This window comes from Canis aureus, chromosome 9 (assembly GCF_053574225.1).
Source record: "Canis aureus isolate CA01 chromosome 9, VMU_Caureus_v.1.0, whole genome shotgun sequence".
In the NCBI taxonomy this organism is placed as follows: Eukaryota; Metazoa; Chordata; class Mammalia; order Carnivora; family Canidae; genus Canis; species Canis aureus.
In genome coordinates, this window is record NC_135619.1 from 16,658,940 (window position 1) to 16,683,156 (window position 24,217).

The 24,217-nt window shown below is 40.7% G+C and overlaps 1 protein-coding gene across 3 annotated transcripts; it reads right to left on the bottom strand.

The window, feature by feature from the left end:
* Positions 1 to 269: 269 nt before the first annotated feature.
* EAPP (E2F associated phosphoprotein) lies at positions 270 to 23,422 on the bottom strand. Of its 3 annotated transcripts, XM_077909001.1 has the most exons (6): positions 23,234 to 23,420; positions 17,716 to 17,897; positions 16,277 to 16,372; positions 14,313 to 14,430; positions 9,183 to 9,296; positions 270 to 839 (listed from the first exon to the last, which is right to left on the bottom strand). In XM_077909001.1, the coding sequence occupies exons 1-6, from the start codon at positions 23,305 to 23,307 to the stop codon at positions 563 to 565; spliced, it is 861 nt and encodes a 286-aa protein (XP_077765127.1). In that variant the 5' UTR covers positions 23,308 to 23,420; the 3' UTR covers positions 270 to 562. The 3 variants fall into 3 exon arrangements, with proteins under 3 accessions (XP_077765127.1, XP_077765128.1, XP_077765129.1); XM_077909002.1 differs by lacking the exon at positions 9,183 to 9,296 and having other exon boundaries at positions 23,234 to 23,422; XM_077909003.1 differs by lacking the exon at positions 14,313 to 14,430 and having other exon boundaries at positions 700 to 839; positions 23,234 to 23,422.
* Between the last annotated feature and the right edge of the window lie 795 nt (positions 23,423 to 24,217).

The window sequence follows — 24,217 nt, forward strand, 5'->3', positions numbered from 1 at the left end:
TACTGTGTTAATTCACTAAGTTTAGAATACTGTTACTACACAATCCTTTTAGGGAAAGACCTGTATCAATTACTCAGAGCACCTGGCAATATTAACTCCACATAATTGTAACAGTTACTAAATACTGTCACTCCATTCTATGGGGTAGAAAGTAAATAAAGATACTTCTTAGCAAAAACAATATGGACAGAAGCCAGGAAATAGTTTCTAGTTTAATAATACCACAACTATATCCAAAATAAAAAATAAAAATAACACTGAATCAAAGATTACTTATAACTGCAGAACATTTTAATTCTAAAGAGCTTTAATACATGAAAAGCCCCATAGTTTCCAAATGCCCATCAAAGAGGGAATGAATTATCAGTCCCATCAGAGCTGGGGGAAAAATTTTTAAAGGGGGTGGAGGGATGAAGGCTGACAACCATTCTCTTTCAAAAAGATAAACACTGTATCCTCAGATAACCGCTCAGAATGTTACTTGATATGAATAGGCAAGAGGGTAATAACTGTCCGTGTTTGCCTTATACTGTATTGGGCAATTAAATGCCAACTGAACTATTCAAGAATGACTTGCTAAAACGTTGAAAAAATGAAAGACTTCGTCCTTGTCATAGACGGCCACTTCCGTGGAACATTCGGTGCACATAACGGGGTGATAGATCTCTTCTGCTTGTGCCTCTGTCTGCTCTGCAGCGTCTTCGTGGTTAGACCTCATCTTCTTATGGCCTCGCCTTTTCTTCCTGTTCTCTGGGATTTTGTATCTTAGAACCTCCTCTTTGTTGACAGAACAATTCATCACAAACATTGCTCTATACTGAGTTTTGTATGATTCATGCCTAAGAAGAAAATGAGATGGAGAATTTGGATTTATGTTCAATTTTAATAGGTTATCCATCCAGATTTTAAGATTTTATTGAAGAAATTAGCTGACACAGTGTTACATTAGTTTCAGCTGTACAATTCAGTGATTCAAGAAGTTTACACTAATTATGCTATACTCACTGGAGGAGAGCTACCTTCTGTCAACATACAATGCTGTTACAGTATCATTGTATTTTACCCCCAGGACTTATTCACTCCTTACCCAGGAGCCTGTGTCTCCCACTCCCCTTCACTCATTTTGGCCATCCCCTACCTTGCTCCCCTCTGGCAATCATCAGTTTATTCTCTGTAATTAAGGGTTTGTTTCTGCTTTTTTGTCTGTTTATTCAATTGTTTTGTTTTTTAGATTCTATATATAAGTGAAATCATACAGTATTTGTCTTTCTCTTATTTCACTTAGTGTAACACCCTTTAGGTCTATCCATGTTGTCACAAATGGCAAGATCTCATCCTTTTTATGGCGAAGTAATACTCTACTGCATATATATAACTATTCTCTCTTTATTCATCAAAACACACTTGTTTCCCTATCTTGGCTATTGTAAATAATACAATACACACAAGTGTGCATATATCTTTTTTAATTATGGTTTTTGTTTTCTTTGGATAAATAGTAGTGGAATTACAACATAGGTTATTTCCATTTTTAATTTTTTGAGGACTCTCCATACTGTTTCCCACAGTGGCTGCACCAATTTACATCCGGACCAACAGTGCACAAAAGTTCCCTTTTCTCCACATCTTCACCAACACTTTTTATTTCACATCTTTTTTTTTAGCCATTATGGCAAGTGTAAGATGACACTTCACTGTGGTTTTGAGTGCATTTCCCTGATAATCAATGATGTTGAGCATCTTTTCATTTATCTGTTGGACATCTATCTATATGTCTACTTTGGAAAAATGTCTATTTAAAAAAAGAGGGATCCCTGGGTGGCACAGCGGTTTGGCACCTGCCTTTGGCCCAGGGCGTGATCCTGGAGACCCGGGATCGAATCCCACGTCGGGCTCCCGGTGCATGGAACCTGCTTCTCCCTCAGACTGTGTCTCTGCCTCTCTCTCTCTCTCTCTCTCTCATAAATAAAAATTAAAAAATTAAAAAAAAAAAAGAAAATCTAAAAAAAAAAGGAAAAATGTCTATTCAGTACTCTGCCCATTTTAATCAGATTATTTGGTTTTTTTGGTGTTGCATTGTATCAGTTCTTTTTATATTTTGGTTTTAATTCCTTATAGATAGGTCATTTGCAAATATGTTCTCCCATTCAGTGAGTTCTCTTTTCATTTTGTTTTTTTTTATTCTTTTTAAAGATTTTATTTATTTATTCATAGAGACACAGAGAGAGAGAGAGGCAGAGACACAGGCAGAGGGAGAAGCAGGCTCCATGCAGAGAGCCTGACATGGGACTCGATCCAGGGTGTCCAGGATCACGCCCTGGGCTGCAGGCGGTGCTAAACCACTGTGTCACCGGGGCTGCCCTCTCTTTTCATTTTGTTGATGGTTTCCTTCACCATGCAAAAGATTTTTATTTTGGTGTAGTCTCAATAGTTTTTATTTCCCCTTGCCTTAGGAAACATATCTAGAAAAATGTTGCTATGGTCAATGTCAAAGAAACTATTGCCTGTTTTCTTCTAGGAGCTTTATGGTTTCAAGTCTCACATTTAGGTCCTAATCAATTTTGAGTTTATTTTTGTGTATGGTGCTAGAAAGTAGTCCAGTTTTCCCAGAATCATTTATCGAAGAGACTCTTTTTTCCCCCATTGTATATTCTTGCCTCTCCACATAGTTTTTTTTTTTTAATATTTTATTTATTTATTCATGAGAGACACAGAGAGCGAGGCAGAGACACGGGCAGAGGGAGAAGCAGGTTCCCTATGGGGAGCCCGATGCAGAACTCGATCTTAGGACCCTGGGATCACAACCCGAGCCAAAGGCAGATGCTCAAATGCTGAGCCACCCAGGCGCCCTGCCTCTCCAGATAGTTAAAATTGAGAACACAAAAAACTTACTAAAATACAACATTGCATTCTCATGAAAAACATAAGAACAAAATGGGAAATTTAAAGAAATGTTAAGAATAGGAAAAACTTGTTAATAGAGAATAGTTTAAAGAATGAATATATCCTCTTTTCCACTACTTTAGAAGTAACTTTTATCTCTGAAAAAAAAAATTGTTTGCTCTTCAAACTTAGAAAAGTTACTGGAAACTTGAGAGTTAATGTTTAAACGATCTTCGACTGTGTCTTTCACACTGAGGCCTACAATTCTGCCCTCCTCTCATTACAAGTGATGCCATTCTTGGGGCACCTGGGTGGCTCAGTTGGTTAAGAGTCTGCCTTTGCACTTGATGGGATGAGCACTGGGTGTTATACTATACTGTATGTTGGCAAATCGAACTTATATAAACACAAAGGAAAAAAACAGTCTGCCTTTGGCTCAGGTCATGATCCTGGAGTACTGGATCAAGCCGTGCATCAGGTTCCCTGCTCAGTGGGGAGCCCGCTTCTCCCCCTGCCCCTCCCTCAGCACCAACCCCCCACTCCCTGCCAGTTGTGCATAGACATACACACGGACACACACACACACAAAAGCATGCACTCTCTCTCAAATATTTTTTAAAAAATAAATTTTTAAAATGGTGCCATTCTTACCACCATTTTAGTGGTGGTAAGCTACAGTTTTAAAAGCTTAAAGAGCTTCTGACTTTTATAATGCCCACTTTTGGTTTTATTCCAACAGTTTAAAGAATAGATAATGCTTCATTTGTTCTCCTCATATACTCAGTATTTTCCTACTTCTTTCCCCACTTAATGTTTTTTTCCCCCTTAAACCTCATGCAACAGAAATATCTGGCTAAACATAGTGAACTCAAGTTATACTTTTATTAGTTCCAAATGTTGATCTCCATCACCACCACCACCCACCACCACCAGGAATTTAAACTATGCAACCTGGTACTTCTCCAGATAAGATTATAAAAACTTAATTTATATAGCACTAGATTGGAATCCTGTATTAACATGGAATACAATTTTTACCAAAGGTAATTTCTACATCTACTATTGTAGATGTAAATTCTACTGCTATATCATTAAAAACTTATTCTGGATACAGAAACTACGTAGTAACAGTTAATTTGGAAGAGAAACAAGTACAGAGACATTTTATTTTTTCTGCATTCCATAAACATGCTCTGAGTGTCAATTTATATACAAAAAGCTTAAGAGTTTATATGGAAAGCACATTTTTTTTAAATTTTTATTTATTTATGATAGTCACACAGAGAGAGAGAGAGAGAGGCAGAGACACAGGCAGAGGGAGAAGCAGGCTCCATGCACCGGGAGCCCGACGTGGGACTCGATCCCGGGTCTCCAGGATCGAGCCCTGGGCCAAAGGCAGGCGCCAAACTGCTGCGCCACCCAGGGATCCCTTTTTTATTTTTTTAAAATATTTTATTTATTTATTCATAGAGAGAGAGAGAGAGAGGCAGAGACACAGACAGAGGGAGAAGCAGGCTCCATGCAGGAAGCCCGATGTGGGACTTGATCCCGGGTCTCCAGGATCACACCCCAGGCTGCAGGTGGCGCCAAACTGCTGTGCCACTGGGGCTGCCCAGAAAGCACAACATTTAATTGTTGTAAATGACCAAAAGCCTCAAGCTAGGGATGCCCGGATGGCTCACTGGTTGAGCATCTGCCTTCAGTTCAGGGTGTGATTCCAGGGTCATGGGATCAAGTCCTACAGCAGGCTCCCTGCAGGAGCCTATGTCTCTGCCTCTCCCTCTGCCTATGTCTCTGTCTCTCTCTGTGTCTCTCAAGAATAAATAAATAAAATCTTAAAAAAAAAAAAAAAAAAAAACTCAAGCTAATAAGATAAACTATAGTTGGCTATTCATTGGTTCCTAGAAGAAATCCATCACCTACATCATCACCTAGTTTCAAGTTAACTTGATTCAAAACATGGACTAAGCTAGGAATTTATGAAGCCACTAAAAAGAGGGGGGAGAAAAGGAAAAAAGGTTAAGAGTCTATTTAATTAAAAGAATGAAGGGGGTGTCTAGGTGGCTCAATCAGCTCAATCAACTCTTGATCTCAGGTCCGGTCTGATTTCAGGGTCATGAGCTCAAGACCTATACTGGGCTCCACTAAAAATTAAAGTGGAGCCTACTTAAAATTAAAAATTAAAAAAAAGAAAAGGAAAAAAGAAACCACATGATCATCTCAATTGATTCAGAAAAAGCATTTTTTTTAAAAGATTGTATGTATTTATTCATGACACAGAGAGGCAGAGACACAGGCAGAGGGAGAAGCAGGCTCCATTCAGGGAACTCGACGCGGGACTCGATCCCAGGTCCCCAGGATCACACCTCGGGTTGAAGGCGGCACTAAACTACTAGGCCACTGGGGCTGCCCCAGAAAAAATATTTAATGAAATTCAACACCCATTCATGGTAAAAACACACCATATACTGAAAACAGAAGGAAATTTCTTCAATACAATTAAGACCATATATGAAAAATCCACAGCTAACATCATATTCAATGATGAAAGACGGAAAATTTTTCCTCTAAGATCAGAAACAAGACTAAGGGCAGCCCTGGTGGCGCAGCGGTTTGGCGCCGCCTGCAGCTCAGGGCGTGATCGTGGAGACCCAGGATCGAGTCCCACATCAGGCTCTCTGTATAGTGCCTGCTTCTCCCTCTGCCTGTCTCTCTCTCTCTCTCTCTGTCTCTATAAATAAGTAAATAAAATCTTTAAAAAAAAAAAGAAACAAGACTAAAAAAGTCCTGCTTTTACCACTTCTATTCAGCATAGTACTAGAAGTTCTAATCAGCGATTAGCTTAAGAAAAAGAAATAAAAGGCATCCACACTGGAAAGGAAGAAGTAAAATTTGTTCACAGATGATATGATCTTTACAAGGAAGAAGGGGAGTGGGAGAGATAACCCAAGCAGTCTCCACGTCCAGTGTAGCCCAATGTGGGGCTCAATCACACACCGTGAGATCATGACCTGAGCCAAAATCAAGAGTCAGATGCTTAACTAACTGAGCCACCCAGGCATGCCAATGACATGATCTTTTATGTAGGAAACTCTGAAAATTGCACGAAAACTATCAGAGCTGATAAACTAACTTAGCAAAGCGGCAGAGTACAAAATCAACACACAAAAGCCTGTTCATTTTTATAAATGAGCAAGCCATGAATGATCCAGAAAGGAAAACAGAATAGAGGTTACCACAGGCTGGGACGGGAAGGGATGGGGAATTTTGTCTAGTGGGTACAGTTTCTGTTTGGAATGACAAAAATGTTCTGGAAATGGATTGTGGTGACAGATGCACAATATTGTAAAGTAGTTAATGCCACTGAATTGTACACTTAAAATGGTTAAAATAGGGAACAAGAGAAACACCAGTTGAGCATCTGCCTTCAGCTCAAGGCATGATCCCAGGGTCTGGGATCGAGTTCCACATTGGGCTCCCTGTGAGGAACCTGCTTCTCCCTCTGCCTATGTCTCTACCTCTCTCTGTCTCACACGAATGAATGAATGAATGAATGAATGAATGAATGAGGGACACCTGGGTGGCTGAGTGGTTGAGCATCTGACTTTGGCTCAGGGCATGATCCTGGTGTGGGGATCGAGCCCCACACTGGGCTCCCTGTGAGGAACCTGATTCTCCCTCTGTCTATGTCTCTGCTTCTCTCTGTGTCTCTCAAGAATAAATAAATAAAATCTTTTAAAAAATAAATAGTCAATTAGTCCATAGTGAGACACCTGGATGGCTCAGCAGTTGAGTGTCTGCCTTCGGCTAAGGGCTCACAAGTGATCCCAGGGTCCTGGGATCGAGTCCTGCAACAGGCTCCCTACAGGGAACCTGCTTCTCCCTCTATGTCTCTGCCTCTCTCTCCCATGAATAAATAAAATCTTAAAAAAGAAAAAAAGTCCATACTATCCAAAGTCATCTATTGTCAATGCAATTTTATCAAAATTCCAATGGCATTTTTCACAGAAATAGAAAAAAAACCAACAAGCTAAAAAGCTTCAGCATAGCAAAGAAACCATCAACAAAAGGAAATAGAAACCTACGGAATGGAAGAAAATATTTGCAAATCATGTATTTAACAAGGGGCTAATATCCAAGAAACTCATACAACTCAATAGCAAAGAAAAAAAAAAGGCAAAGGCAAAGAACCTGAACAGACATTTTTCCAAAACAGATATGCAAATGACCAGCAGGTACATGAAAAGGTGTTCATCATCCTTAATCATCAGGGAAACGTAAATAAAAACTGTAGTGAGGTATTACCTCACACCTGTTAGAATGGCTACCAAAAAGACAAAACAAAAGTGAACACTTGCACATTACTGGTGGGAATGTAAATTGGTATAGTGACTATGGAAAACAGTATGGAGGCGCCTCAAAATATTAAAAATAGAACTACCATATGATTCAGCAATCCCACTTCTGGGTATATAACTGAAGGAAATGAAATCACTCTCTCGAAGAAATATCTGCACCACGACATCAGCCAGGTGATCAAGGTCAACATTAACAGTTAATAAATCTGTTGATTTTTGTTGTTGTTGATAGTCCATGCCCTTGATATAATGTAATGAAAACAACACTTTACCTCTGTGGTCTTCTCCCCAAAAATCTACTGCAGCTTTATTCATAATAGCCAAACATGGAAACTAAGTGTACATGCTACGTGAATGGATAAAGAAAACATGGTGTATAGATACAATGGAATACAAAAAAAAAGAAAGAAAATCCTGTCATTTGTGAAAACATGAATGAACCTCGAGGGCACTAAGCTAAATGAAGTCATAGACAAAAAATTACTGAATGATCTCACTTGTATATAAATCCAAAAAAAAATGAACAGTAAGAAACAAAGTAGACTGGTGGTTAGTGGGGGAAGGGTGGACAAGTGAAGACTGTCAAGTGGTACAAACTTCCAATTATAAGATGAAGGTCTGAGGATGTAATAAACACAATGTCTACAGTTAACAATCTTGTACTATATACTTGAAGTTGCTAAAAAAAACTAATTTTAAGAGTTCTCAACAAACAAAAAAAGGAAAATACATGAGGTGATGGATGCATTAACCTTATGTAATCATTTAGCAATATATTTGTATATCAAATCATCATGTTGTACACTTCAAACTTACATAATGTTATGTGTCAATTATATCTCGATAAAGCTAGGAAATGATTTTAAATTTTTAAATGGTCTAGTTGACAATAAATTTAATACCCAAATGATGTACTCTTTAATAAAAAGTTTTCAATGGTTAAAACAGTAAATTTCATGTTTTATCACAATTTTTTAAAAAAGAATGTATTTGACAGATTACATCATTCCACAATATATATGCAGTTTCACTGAATCCTTTTAAGTATGTGCTTTATTAGAAAAACTACTTATGGGATCCCTGGGTGGTGCAGCGGTTTGGCGCCTGCCTTTGGCCCAGGGTGTGATCCTGGAGACCCGGGATCGAATCCCACATCAGGCTCACGGTGCATGGAGCCTGCTTCTCCCTCTGCCTGTGTCTCTGCCTCTCTCTCTCTCTCTCTCTGTGACTATCATAAATAAATAAAAATTAAAAAAAAAAAAAAAGAAAAACTACTTATGAGATGCCTGGGTGGCTCAGTAGTTGAGCGTCTGCCTTCGGCTCAGGTCCTGATCCCGGAGTTCCAGGATCTGGTCCCACATCGGGCTCTCTGCATGGAGCCTGCTTCTCCCTCTGCCTGTGTCTCTGCCTCTCTGTGACTCTCATGAGCAAATAAATAAAATCTTTAAAAAAAAAAAAAAAAAAAAAGAAAAGAAAAAGAAAAAGAAAAAGAAAAAGAAAAAGAAAAACTACTTAGAACTATGTATAACTAAAATTATTTGTATAAAGATTAGTTATGTAGCAGCAAGGACACAGGAGGACAGAACTTTATCAGAATTCCTAAGTATAGGGATCCCTGGGTGGCGCAGCGGTTTGGCGCCTGCCTTTGGCCCAGGGCGCGATCCTGGAGACCCGGGATCGATTCCCACATCGGGCTCCCGGTGCATGGAGCCTGCTTCTCCCTCTGCCTGTGTCTCTGCCTCTCTCTCTCTCTGTGACTATCATAAAAAAAAAAAAAAAAAAAAATTTAAAAAAAAAAAAAAAAAAAAAAGAATTCCTAAGTATATACCTCAAAAGTCTATTTCTGATTTAAACAAAAAACCAAGTTGTTTTTCATCATTTTGTGTGTGCATGTGTGTGTATGTGTGTTTGTGGTGTGCTATGACACCCTTTATCCATTACCTTTGGCAATCAAGACATAGTGTGGTCATGCAGGCAGGGCAATTCAAGACAGCATCACTATTTGGAACAGGCTGCTGTTGTTGATATGGTCTCTGTATTCCAAAACCATGGTAGCTGGAATAAAAAAAGAAAATGTGGGGGGGGGGGGGGGGGGAGTAGACACACACTTTAAAGCCAGATCTTGATTTTCTTTTTTTAAGTAGGCTTCACACCTAAAATGGGGCTTGAACTCAAGACCCCAAGATTAAGAGTCACATGCTCTGGGGCACCTGAGTGGCTCAGTCAGTTAAGCATTGAACTCTTGATTCTAGCTCAGGTCATGATCTCAGTGTTGTGAGATCAAGCCCCAAGTCAGGCTCCACTCGGCATGGAACCTGCTTAAGATTCTCTCTCCCCCTCTACCCCTCCCCACCCTCTCAGAGGGAGGGAAGGAGGGAGGGAGGCTCTACCAACTGAGCTAGCCAAGCATCCCCGAGACCTTGATTTCTAATGCCACCCTCCAGTAAAAGAACCTAGTACTCCTAAGAGAAATGACTGATTCTAGGAATGAGGCATATGAAATGAACCTGGAGCATCTTGTAGTGCCAGGAAGTAAGGAAGTGCTCAAAAACAAGGAGGTAGATATATCAAGGGGCACAGAAGCCAACTCAAAGAATTAGAGTTGGCCAAAGCTGAAACAATTAGAACAATAAAATAAAGCAGTATTGGATACAAAATATAAATAAATACTCACAAGTCCATACTGATACAAATGACTAATGACTGAATAAATGAATGAGGGAAGAACGGAGGGAGGGAGAACAGACAAATGTCCCAGATGGAAGAATAACTTATGAAGATACTCTCCTCTCAAGGAAGTGGAGCATAATGCACATAATGACTTCCTTCCAAAGAGTACAGTATAGACAGGAGGGGCGGAGAGTAACTTTACAGTAGAGAAACCTGACAATTCCTTGCTAAGATGATCAAGGTCAACATTAACTATCATAAATCATGTTGACAGTATGTGCCATAATTACAATGTGATGAAAATGGCACTTTATCTCTGTGTTCCTCCTCACCAAAACCCATAATCCCAGTGTCTAATCACGAGAAAAGCATCACACAAATTCCAATAGTGTGGCCTCCTACAATATACCTGACCAGTACTCCCGAAAACTGTTAAGGTCATCAAAACCAAGTAAAGTCTCAGAAACTGTCATAGTCAAGAAGAGCCTGAAAGAGACATTACAACTACAAGTAACACAGTATGCTGGATGAGCTCCTGGAACAGAAAATGCGCAATAGGTAAAAACTAAGAAAATCCAAATAAAGTATGGGCCTTAGTTTATAATAATGAATAAATACTGGTTCATTAATTGTGACAAATGTACCATATTAATGTAACATGTAATAATAGATGAAACCATGTGTGTGTTGTTGTAGGAGAGTATACGGGAACTCTGTTGTTATTGGCTCGATTTCTCTGGAAATCGAAAACTATTCCAAAAACTAAAGTCTCTTGGGGTGTCCGGGCGCCTCATTCAGTTGACATTCCAACTTTTGGTTCGAACTCATGTCATGATTTCATGGGTTGTGGGACCAAGCCTGGAATCGGGCTCCACACTTAGGAGACAGTCACCTGAGATTCTCTCCCTCTGCTCCTCCCCCATGTGTTTTCTCTCTCAAATAAATAAATAAATAAAAATAAAGCCTCTTAATTTGAAAAACCCAGTAAAGCTACATTTAAAAAGCAAGCATGGGGGGATCCCTGGGTGGCGCAGCGGTTTGGCGCCTGCCTTTGGCCCAGGGCGCAATCCTGGAGACCCGGGATCAAGTCCCACGTCGGGCTCCCGGTGCATGGAGCCTGCTTCTCCCTCTGCCTGTGTCTCTGCCTCTCTCTCTTTCTCTCTCTGTGACTATCATAAATTAAAAAAAAAAAAAAAAAAAAAAAAAGCAAGCATGTGGGATGCCTAGGTGGCTCAATGGTTGAGCATCTGCCTTTGGCTCAGGTCATGATGCTGGGATTGAGTCCCACATCAGGCTCCCTGCAGAGAGCCTGCTTCTCCCTGTGCCTATGTCTCTGCCTCTCTCTCATGAATAAATAGAATCTTTAAAAAAAGGCAAGCATGTAAGCTTTAGGCGTGTAAAGACTTTTGTCTGTGTTGTTCCTTGCTGCATTTCAAGAATCTAGAACAGTGTCTGGTACATAGTAAATGTTCAATAAACATTTGCAAAAATATAGCATGGGTGGCTCAGCGGTTTAGCGCCTGCCTTCGGCCCAGGGCATGATCCTGGAGACCCAGATCAAGTTCCACATGGGGCTCCTTGCATGGAGCCTGCTTCTCCCTCTGCCTGTGTCTCTGCCTCTCTCTCTGTGTCTCATGAATAAATAAATAAAATCGTTTAAAAATATATATATATATATATATATAGCATGAATCTACTTATAAAAGTACTAAAATATGAAAGTATATATTCTTAAAAGGGACTTATGGTAAACTCCCAAAAACTGAACAACAAAAGATAAATCATTTAACGTTACTTCCCAAACTCTTTAAGTGTCTCTGGGGAAAAATACTGAAAATATGTGTACATATTTTATAACCATTGTTAAATCCCTCTAATGCTTATCAGATTTCAAATCCCAAACCCGGGATCCCTGGGTGGCGCAGCGGTTTGGCGCCTGCCTTTGGCCCAGGGCACGATCCTGGAGACCCGGGATCGAATCCCACATCGGGCTCCGGGTGCATGGAGCCTGCTTCTCCCTCTGCCTGTGTCTCTGCCCCTCTCTCTCTCTGTGTGTGACTATCATAAATAAATTAAAAAAAAAAAAAAAAAAAAGACTCAAATCCCAAACCCAAGAGAGTAATATATTCATTCAATAGATACTTAATGTGCGCCCATTTAACAAAGTGCATGACTTCTGGGATACAGCAGTGAACAAGACAGCCATGATCACTGCCCTGGTGGCACTTAAAAGGTAGCAAATTCATTATTTTAAGTTGATTTCTGTGGTCCTAATAGGCAACTCCTGGGGGTGCCTTGGTGGCTCAGCTGGTTAAGCATCTGCCTCAGATCATGATCTCAGTCAGGGTCCTGGGATTGAGCCCTGCATCATTGGGCTCCCCGCTCAGCAGGGAGTCTGCTTCTCCCTCTCACTCTGCCTGTGCACCTGCATCTTTCTAAAAATTGTAAAAAAAAAAAAAAAAAAAAAAAGACAACTACTGCTTGATGCAGGAATATGAATAAATCAATAAAATGTTATTTCTTCTCAAGATTATATAAGGAATGGGGCTCCTGGCTGGCTCAGCTGGTGGAATATTTGACTCTTGATCTTGTGGTCGTGAGTTCAAGCCCTACATTATGGGTAGAGTTTACTTAAAAAAATTTTTTTTGAAGATAACAACAATGAAAATACATTCCATCTTACCTCACTGACAAATTCTATTACCAGAATCAAAAGCTACACTGTAATTTCCTTAACTATCTCAGTATCATTCAGAGACTTAAAATGTTCATTTTACATTGGGGATAATCAAAAAATATTCCTTAAATAAATGAGAGGGGCAGTTGGAGGAAGTGGTGCATGGGTGAAACTGGGAGAGGAAAAAAGAACAAAGTGGGAGAATGGAGGCTAAAAGGTAAGGTACAAACACCCAACAACACCAAAATCTCTCTGGGCTTAAAAATACTGGATTTATCTTTTGTTGTTCAGTTTTCAAGGGTTTATCATCCTAGCCCCTACCTTAGCTAAATCAAAGCTTCCTAGAGTAGGACTCCAGGGTATGCATTTCATCCTTCCCAAGTGATTCTGAAGGACAGCCAGGTTAGGGAAGCACTGGGTAACAGTGGTACACTGACTAGCTTTTAGTTTTGTTTTTTGGGGTTTTTTTTTTTTTTTTTTAAGATTTTATTTCTTTATTCATGAAAGACACACAGAGAGAGACACAGGCAGAGGGAGAAGCAGGCTCCATGCAAGGAGCCCGACATGGGACTCGACCCTGGGTCTCCAGGATCACACCCCGGGCTGCAGGCGGCGGTAAACCGCTGCACCACCAGGGGTGCCCTAGCTTTTAGTTTGATAACAAATCAGCCTTCATAAAATCAAACTGGAAAACAAGGATGGCATTTCCTCTTGGGATGATGAAAATGGTTTGAAATTAAACAGAGGTGGTAGTTGCATAACACTGTGAATACACTATATGCTACTGCATTGTTCGCTTTAAAATGATTAATTTTAAATCAATTAATTGACTTTTATCTCAGTTTTAAAAAATCAAATTTGTGGGGCACCTGGGTGCTTTAGGCAGTTAAGCGTCTGCCTTTAGCTCAGGTCGTGATTCCAGGGCCCTGGGATGGAGCCTCACATGGGGTTCCCCACCCAGCAGGAAGTCTGCTTCTCCCTTTCCCTCTGCCCTTATCCCCTACCCCTGCCCTCCACTCTCCTGTGTGCACATACTCTCTCAAATAAACAAAACCTTTAAAAAAATCAAATTATTTAAAATTATGTCTATTTGAGAAAAGTCAACTTTGTTTCTTGGAGAGACTGACTACAGCATTTTGAATTCAACAAGTGTTTTAAAAATAAACCATCTGGGGCAGCCTGGGTGGCTCAGCAGTTTAGTGCTGCCTTCGGTGCAGGGCGTGATCCTGGAGGCCCAAGATCAACTCCCACATGGGGCTCCCTGCATGGAGCCTGCTTCTCCCTCTGCCTGTGTCTCTGCCTCTCTCTCATGAGTAAATAAAATCTTTAAAATAAGTAAATAAATCATCTGACAGGCACCTCAATGGCAGTCAGTTAAGCATCTGTCTCTTGGTTTCAGCTCAGGTTGTGGTCTCAGGGTTGTGGGATCAAGCCCCATGTCGGGCTCCATGCACAGAACAGAGTCCACATAGGACTCTCTCCTCCTCCTCACCATGCTCATTCTCACTCTAATTAAATCTCTTTTTTTTAAATTAAAAGTAAAATAAAATAATCATGACTGAAATGTGTTGGTAAATTTCAAAACAAACAATTCAGCAGGGTTTTTTTTTCAAAATTCTTTATGTCTATGTGAACATATACATACATTAAAATGTGAATGTAGTGAAAATCCTCTTTTAATTATTTTTCTCTAAAGATTCTAAATATTTAAGTTAAGTTCTTACCCTCTTCTTTGTGCATCAACCCAGGCCTGATCTCTGTTATCTTTTTCAGGATCATATAATAACTCATCATTTGTTGGAATCCTGTGTCGTTTTTTCTTTTTCTTCTTGGTTACCTGTGCTAATTTTGAAAACGTTAAGGATATGGCTAGGTATCATGTCTCAAGTACATACCTCTTTAATACAGAACACAGAATCTTCAGCTACATTTTTTTTCCTATTTATATTTTCCTTAAAAAAATTCTTAACTCTTCCTCCAAATAAACCTCTTGGCCAATTAACAAGGCATTAAAATGAAGATGACAGGGCACCTGAGTGGCTCAGTCAGTTAAGCATCTGCCTTCAGCTCAGGTCATGATCCCAGGGTCCTGAGATCGAGCCCCACATTGGGCTCCCTGCTTAGCAGGGGGCCTGCTTCTCCCTCCCCCTCTGCTGCTCTCCTTGCTTGTGCTCTGTCAAATAAATAATTAAAATCTTAAAAAAAAAAAATCAAAGATAACAGAAGATGAAAAAATTGTTTCTTCACTAAAAACATAGTGCTGGGCATCCTGGGTGGCTCAGCGGTTTAGCGCTGCCTTCAGCCCAGGGCGTGATCCTGGAGACCCGGGATTGAGTCCCACGTCGGGCTCCCTGCATGGAGCCTGCTTCTCCCTCTGCCTGTGTCTCTGCCTCTCTCTGCATCTCTCTGTGTCTCTCATGGATAAATAAATAAAATCTTAAAAAAAATAAAAAATAAAATAAAAAATAAAAACATAGTGCTATCTCAAGAACTGAACTCACATAATGAGAATTTGGTCTCAGAAAAGCCACTCAAAGTGAACCAAGATCAGAAACGTTTTGATGTTATAATTGTCAACAAGTTCCTATATATAAAATGCTACTGAAATCAGAACAAAAATATTTCAAAAATGAAAAAACAAAGGCACCAGGGTGGCTCAGTCACTTGAGTATTCAACTCATGATTTTAGCTTGGGTCATGATCTCAGGGTCATGAGATCGAGCCCCACGTCAGGCTCTGAACTCAGGGTGAGTGCTTGAGGTTCTGTCTCCCTCTCCTTCTGCCACTCCCCCGACTCACGTAAGCAGGCACATGCACACGTGATCGCTCTCAAAATAAATAAATAAAATCTTTTTTAAAAAGTGAAAAAACACTGGTTATCCACATGCACTAGACTTTAAAATGTACTTATATAGGTTAATATTTAAGTAATAATATATAAAAATATAAAATTGTTTCTTGGGGTACCTGGGTGGCACAGTCAGTTGAGCACTCGGGTTTTGGCTCAGGTCATGATCTCAAGGTTGTGGGACTGAGCCCCACTCTGTAGAGAGTCCGCTTGAAACTCTCCATATCTCTCTTTCTCTCTCCCCCTCCTCTGCTCCTCCCCACCCCATACATGTGAACTTTCTCTAAAATAAACAAATAAATCTTTAAAATATGTATATATAAAATTTTTTCTTTACCATATAAATGTGTCATTTGTGCATTCCAGTGTAATTATGATATTAAGTTAATTTTAACTCTTATGTTCACTTTTGCTCAGATTTTATACAAAATCAATTCCAGAGAATAGAGAAGCCAATAAAAAAGCAATGAGTTAGAAAAATATAAAATATATATGTGTATATTTTCTGTAAAACTATAGGAACTATTCACAGGTGTGAAAGCAAATATTATTGCACTAAGGAACCTTAAGGAAGGGGGGGCCAAGAGCCCTAAGGAAGTCAGGACTGAGTCAGGACACACTCTCCTTGTCGTATGCCCATGCAGCACCATGGCTGGTCCCACGTCCTCATATGTGCATTCCTATCTGTTCTTATTCATCATTCCTGCTTTTGTTTTCACATCAATGGCCTACAATTTCTAAAAGATAAAACTCAGAGGGAAACCCTAATGTCCAAAAATTGTTAGGTAAATCTTTTTTCTATAAAATGTAACCACTAAACCTGGTAAACGTGCTACTAACCTGTTTTGTCTTCATCTTCAGAATCAGAATCAAAATATATATCATCATAGTACTTTGTCAGAGCTGTTCCAACTTTTCCAGTTCCTGAGGAAGACCCTATTTACATAAGGACAGTTTACAGACTAAATCATATGGAACTAAAAAGGAAAAAAACTCAATATACTCTTCTATCACCTCAAAGTAGTATCAATTCATTCCCAATCTCATGTGGGTGGAAAAAGACTTTCACATCAATGACTTACTGAATTTCTGTGCCCTGTGCAATTACAGAGGACTATAATTGTTAATTACAGTAATTAAGTGTTCCAGATCATGAGAAAATCTCTCACCTTTCCCACAAATCTAATTCAATAAAATCGCCTATTTCTAAGTTGCCACCATACACAGCTCTACCTTTCAGCCATGCAGTACACTGTGACAAACAAGGAATAAACATCTCATTGTAGGGGACTTTAAAGGAGAGAGGATAAGAGCCCTAAGAGAGGCAAGGGGCATGATTCAGGGACACACACTCTTCCTTTCTTCAGTTTTCCCTCATGCCATGACTCAGACTATATTCATGTTCTCATATCCCTGTCTCCCTAATTCTTCCTCTTAATTCACATCTGCTTTTGCTTTTATTATTACTATTATATATGCTTTCTGTTCCTAACAATTAATACATGGAAACCAAAGCTGAGGCACAAATCAGTTTTTGGGTAAGGTACACTTTACATAAAAATGAAGTATCAAAATGAAGTATGTTTCATTACTTTCTAAAATGAGATAGGAATTTGTGATGACCAATCATTCAATCTGCCATATCAGTGCTATATAATCCTAAACATACCTTTAAAAGCTTGGGTCTTTTTTATCCTGGGGTAAAAATTACAAAAGGAGGGGAGCCTGGGTGCCTCAGTGGGTTGAACATCTGTCTTCAGCTCAGGTCATAATCTCAGGGTTCTGGGATCAAGCCCTACATTAAGCTCCCTGCTCAGCAAGGAGTCTGCTTCTCCCTCTCCCTCTGCTCCCTTCCACCCCCATTCATGTGCACTCATGAATAAAAAAATAAAATCTCTCAAATAAATAAAATATCTTTTAAATATTTATTTATTTATTTATTCATGACAGACATAGAGAGATAGAGAGAGAGGCAGAGACACAGGCAGAGGGAGAAGCAGGCTCCATGCCGGGAGCCCAACGCGGAACTCGATCCCGGGACTCCAGGATCGTGCCCTGGGCCAAAGGCAGGAGCTAAACCGCTGAGCCATCCAGGGATCCCCTCAAATAAATAAAATCTTAAAAAAAAAATTACAGGGCACCTGAGTGGCTCAGTTGGTTAAGTGTCTGCCTTCAGCTCAGGTCATGATCCTGGGGCCCTGGGATTAAGCCCCATGTCAGGCTCCTATTCTCGTGGAGCTTAGAAAGTTATTTATATGAAAATCTAACTAAAAGTTTACCTGTTTCCAGAGAGGATAACTTGTCCTCCATTGTTTTTATGGTGGAATTTAATTCAGCTTCCATTTCTTTTTCAAATTCATCTTCACTAGATGATTCACTTTCTCCAGTAAGACATTCTCTGATGAGTTTTCTTTTTTGGTCAGGAGTTCCATGTAAAAGCACATCCACTTCATCTTCAGAACTAGTATGCATTTAAATCATAAAGCATATAAATACTAAAGAATTAAAATAATTTAAAACACCCATCATCTCACTGTCCAACAATTTTAAGTTTTACAAGGTTGCATTTATCTATCATACTACATATAGCTAGCTATTCTCATTTCTTGGGATGTCTGGGTGGCTCAGTCAGTTAAATATCTATCTTTGGCTCAGGTCATGATCATGGAGTCCTGGATAGAGCCCCACATCAATCAGTGGGAAGTCAGGGAGTCAGCTTCTCCCTCTCCCTCTGCCCCTTGCCCCCTCATCATGCACATGTAATTGCACTCTCACAAATAAAAATCTTTAAAAAAAAATAAAGATCAACCATTTCTACATATTTCCAAATACAATTCTAATGTCTGCATTACATTTCCTTTTATAGATGCTGTACACTTATAACTCTTTGCTAATATAATGAATATCTTTGTAAAGTATATATAATTTTGTCTCCATTGATTTCCTTAGGATAAATGTCTAGAAGGAGACATATAAACATCTCTCTGACTTCTTGAATTTTCACACTGCTTTCCTAAAGCACTGCATCAATTCCTAACTCCATCAGCAGTGAAAAGTTTACTTCACAGAACTGGGATTTTTTTAAAACTCTGAGTACTTAAATAAAACTTAATATATGTAACTAACATGCAGATAATATACCCAAACAAAATGTTAAGATAGTAATTACATATTAGTTATAAAGGCACAACGCTATAGAGAACTATAAAGAGAAAGTAAGATTATATTACAAATTCTCCTGAGCAATTACTGCTAATTTACTTGGCCCTTTGCACCTGGGTTTCCCATCAGTAACAGTATGACAGGATTAAAGGAGATATCAGAAAGAACGAAATGTTATCAAAATGAAGGAAACACGTAAGGTATTTCTAATATAATCAATAGGACATAAATAATATCCAATTATTTGTGGTCTGATGAATAGCAACAGAATGCCCCTGGTTTTTATTCCTCTGTTTTCTTCTTCTAGAACAATGCTTTTGAGCCTCCAGCAGAAGATATATCCAAAAAATGCAATTCACACCAATCAATTTTGCTAATAATGGAGGCCTTAGCCGGATTTTACTCCCAAGAGAATTTCCCATCTAACATTCCTCATCCTGCCCAGGATGAGGCTCCCTTTCTCCATTACCACTATATTCATTTGGGTCCTCTTTAACTCTGCCTGTCCCACCATATACTAAGGATCTCCAGGCCTTCAAAATCTTTATATTATGTTCCACCTTAAATCCTGCTGCCAGAATGTTAGTCCTAAGAACTCTCATCACATCACTACCCAATTCTGAAAAAAACCATCCAGGCCAAACCTCTGAGCACAGCATTCAAAACAGCCTTCCCTATTTGGTTTCAACTTTTCTTTTTTTTTTTTTTTTTAAGATTTTTATTTATTCATGAGAGACAGAGAGAGAGAGGCAGAGACACAGGCAGAGGGAGAAGCAGGCTCCATGCCAGGAGCCTGACATGGGACTCGATCCTGGGTCTCCAGATCAGGACCTGGACTGAAGGTGGCGCTAAACCGCTGAGCCACCCGGGCTGCCCTCAACTTCTCTTTTCAACCTTACATCTCACCCTTGAACTACACCACTGGTCTCCAACTGGGGGGTATTTTGCCCTCTAGGGTACATATAGCATAGCTAGAGACATTTTTTACTGTTACAACAAGGAGGGGCTAGTAGCACTTCGTGGGCAGAGGTCAGGGATGCTGTTAAACATCCTGCAATGCACAGGACAGCCCCCCACAATAGATGTCAATGCTACTGAGGCTGAGAAACTCTCATCTATCCTATATTCCAGTTTTTCCACAGTGGAATGTAGATTATTTTAAGGAGTCTCAGGATAGACAAGCCACTAATAACTCCGAAGCCATTGCTGGTGGGAATCTAAAATAATACAATTACTATGGAAAACAGCTTGCTTAGTTTCTTATAAAACTAAATGCAACTACCATACAACCCAGCAATCACACTCCTTGGCATTTATCCCAGAGAAATGAAAATACATTCACACAAAAACCTATACATGAATGTTTATAGATGCTTTATTCACGAATCAAAATTAAAAATAACTAGACATCTTTCAATAAGGGAATGGCTAAAACAAATGTGAAATAGTCCTTAGCAATAAAAAAGGAATGACTCACTGATACTTGCAACAATGTGGATGAATCTCCAGAGAATTACACTGAATGAAAAAAGCCAATCCCCAAAAGTCACATACTGCATGATTCCATTTATTTAATACCCTTGAAAAGGACAAATTTATAGAAGTGGAGAATAGATTAATGGTTACCAGCATTTACGTAGGGCACGATGGGGCAGAAGTGGGCAAATGAGGGATTCTTATGGTGATGGAAATGTTCTCTATCTCAACTACACTAATGTCAATACCCCAGTTGTGATATTACACTAAAATTTTGTAAAATACACTGAGGGAAACTGGGTAGAGGGGACACAGAATCCCTCTGTATTATTTTCTAACTTTTCTTGTGGCATAATTTACTGTCATAAGTTCATGCATTTTTAAATATACACTTCACTGATTTTTTTTTTAAGATTTTATTTTTATTTATTCATGAGAGACACACAGAGAGAGGCAGAGACATAGGCAGAGGGAGAAGCAAGCTCTCTCAGGGGAGCCCAATGCAGGACTCAATCCCAGAATCCTGGGACCACAACCTAAGCCAAAGGCAGACACTCAACCACTGAGCCACCCAGGTGCCCCCAATTCATTGATTTTTTTTTTTTTTTTTAGCATACTATTTCTTACAACTACATGTGAACCTACTTCAAAATAAAGTTTAATTTAAAAACTTAAATCACAAGGCAAGAGAGTTAGTTTTATTACAAACTTTATCTAATCCTTGTGATTATTCCAAGAGAAGTGTTTAGCACTGCTAGGTGAGGTGATACATTATGGGCCATGTACATTCTTAATGAGTGTGTCAAGAATGCAAGGTTCTCACCACTCAGGCCATTTCTCAGGGTTATGTTTGCAGTATGTAACCTTGAGGGATGAGGTGATGTCTCTTTCCAGAAGAAAGGACTTGCTTATTTACTGACTGCTGTAAAAGAAGTGGATGCTCCAAGCTCAAATGGTCCTTAGCCATGATGCCAACCCATTGAGTGTGAAGCATCCACCTGAGTCTCTCTGTGCAACCCCTGTAAGAGTTGGGAAGTAACAGCAACCAACACGAACATGAAGCTCATGCTGCTTGCACCGTGAGTAGTCTCTGACCTAGGAGTCTCATATCTTCTGCCAGGTTCTATGAAACAGTAACACGCTATAAAATATTAGCTTATAAATATGGTAAAATCAAATCCTGAGAGACACCTCTTAAACACCTCTCAAATCTCTCCAATCTCCCTTTTTAAGACAACAAGCACTTGGGGCACCTAGGTGGCTGTTGGTTAGGCGTCTGCCTTCAGCTCAGGTCATAATCCCAAGGTCCTGGGATCCAGCCCCACATCAGGCTCGCTGCTCAATGGAGAGTGTGCTTTTCCCTCTTCTGCTGCTCCCCCAGCTCCTGCTCTCGCTCTGGCAGGCCCACTCTCTCCAAGTAAATAAATAAAATCTTTAAAAAAAAAAAAAAAAGGACAAGCACTAGATTCAGAGCCTCGAGCAGGCAAAAAAAAAAAAAAAAAAAAAAACACACAACTGTAATTACAGTTTCATTTTCACAGCATTTTTTAGTTAACCTTACCAGTGGCAACTGTCACAGGATTACAGAGCTTAAGAAAAAGAAGAAAAGAAAAAAAGAAAAGAAAAGAAAAGAAAAGAAAAGAAAAGAAAAGAAAAGAAAAGAAAAGAAAGACAATACTATAAAAATCTTAAAAATCTTAAATAAGTTGTAACATGTGAATGTGGAAATTGTAATGGCTGACTAACTCAGGTCCAGGAAACATTGCTATATTCCAATTAAACTGAATTACTGGGGGATCCCTGGGTGGCTCGGTGGTTTAGCGCCTGCCGTTGGCCCAGGGTGTGATCCTGGAGCTCTGGGATGGGATCAGGTCCCACATTAGGCTCCCTGCATGGAGCCTGCTTCTCCCTCTGCCTGTGTCTCTGCCTCTCTCTCTCTGTGTCTCTCATGAATAAGTGAATAAAATATTTTAAAAAATAAACTGAAAAAAATAAAAAAATAAACTGAATTACTAAGTGAGACCTACTAATTCATATACTTCCTTTAACAGACCAGACCCATTACCTGAAACTTTCGCAAGAAATCTTGGAATCCATCCTCACTCCCCACAAGAGAAATCTTCACAGCAGTCCGATCTCCCAAGCCCACAACTCCTCCCCAGGATAATATGAGGAAACATTACGATTGGAGGAAAGACAGTTTCACAGAAAGCTTAGCTGAGCAGAATGCTTTAGAGTTTATGAACAGGATCTGCTGTCAGCTTTTAAAACGGGGTAAGGGACGCCTGGGTGGCTCAGCAGTAGAGGGTCTGCTTTCAGCTCAGGGCGTGACTGGGTCAAGTCCCTCATAGGGCTCCCCGTGGGGAGCCTGCTTCCCCCTCTGCCTGTATCTTTGCCCCTCTCTGTGTGTGCCTCGTGAATAAATAAAATCTTAAAAAAATAAAAAACGGATAAATCTGCCAAAAAATCTCTTGCCGACATACCTGCATGTTCCCCCCAAGTAGGGTTAATCCCTCTTCCTGGAATTTCCCATGGAACTTCATCTGTGTCTATCTCAGGTCCTTGTTTTCTAAATACTCTTCTGAGAAACATACTTATTTCCAAGGTATATATATATATGTTCCGAGATACGCATCTTATTTCCCCTACTACACTGAGAGCCCGTAGAAAACTGCAGCCCCGAGCAAGCATATAATAGGTGCTCAAAAAATGCCTGAGCATTCCCTTATTTCTGTTGATGGCACTTTAGTCTTCAAGACGGTCATTTCACATTAAGCCCCACTAGTCTCACAACACACTTAAGATATCGCTATTATATTTCCTTTTTATAGGCGAGGAAAATCGCAGGTAAGTGACTTGCTTTCACCCACAGTGCTAGTAAGTTGCAGAGGCAGAATTTGATCCCAAGGCTTCTGAAGACTTACGCGTAATTCCCGAATATCCCGGTTCCCCGCGCAAGTGTCGGCCCCGCCTCCCCGGGGCTGCGCCACCTCACCAGAACCCCACTCGGCGTCCCACAGGCGAGAGGGGGGCGCAAAAGGCGCCCGAACGGCTGGGCCAAGGGTCCGCAAGGGCCTGGCAGGCGCAGCGACTGGAAGAGGCTAATAAGGCCAGGCCTCGGGCCGAAGCCTCGGGGGCCGGAACCGGGCCGGGGCCCACCTGCTCAAAGCGGGTTCCTCGTCGCTAGGCTCTTCCACTGCGTAGGGGTCGTACTCCTCCTGGAGCCGGCTCATGGTGACCTACACCCTCGGACGCCGACTACAAGCGTCCACACAGCATCTGTTTACGCCACAGGTACCCGGGCTAGAGCGTCCGCACGTCCACTTCCGCCGACGTTTCCGCGCCCTCCCCGCGCGCCTGCGCAGATCGTCCCAGGGCGAGGGCAGGGGCGGGGGCGGGGGAGGGGCGGGGGCGGAGTCCTAGTGCCTCTCCGCCGCCGTGCGCGGTTTCTGCTTACCTGGAAGCAGCTGCCTAATTACCGAAAATACTAATCGGCAGCCTCCTAAGTAGCAGTCTCTGAGATGAGCCCTCTATGTGCAGCGTCTCACGTCGTGACGTGAAGAAGCAGAAAACTGGATGCTGGGCAGCCCGGGTGGCTCAGCGGTTTAGCGCCGCCTTCAGCCCAGGGTGTGATCCTGGAGACGGAGGATCGAGTCCCACGTCGGGCTCCCTGCATAGAGCCTGCTTCTGCCTCTGCCTCTGCTTCTGCCTCTCTCTGTGTGTCTCTATAAATAAATAAATTTTAAAAAAGAGAGAGAAACTAGATGCTGAGGGGACATGCAGACAAATCTGAGCCAGTAGGTCCCAGACACCAGCACCTGATTGATGTCCCTCCAACCTTCAAGCCTCAAGGCCTTCTGACTTCTTTCTACCGCACGGCTGCCTCACCTTCCCCTTCACCGCTATTCGCTCCTCTGTCTGACTTCGGCCCGACTGTCTACTGAAAGTTGCTAGCTGTCACCAGTTAATTCCTAATTACCTTTTCTTGGCCTCTTCTCAGTCCCAGCCTTTGGTCCTTGTCCATTTCCGCTCAGTACTTGAGATGAGGCAGATGATAATTTGAAATGAGTCCTCTTGATTGTGAAACTGTTCGCCGCCTTGTTTCTATACTGGCCTGTTCTCAAGCTCCTGTTCCTCTTCGTG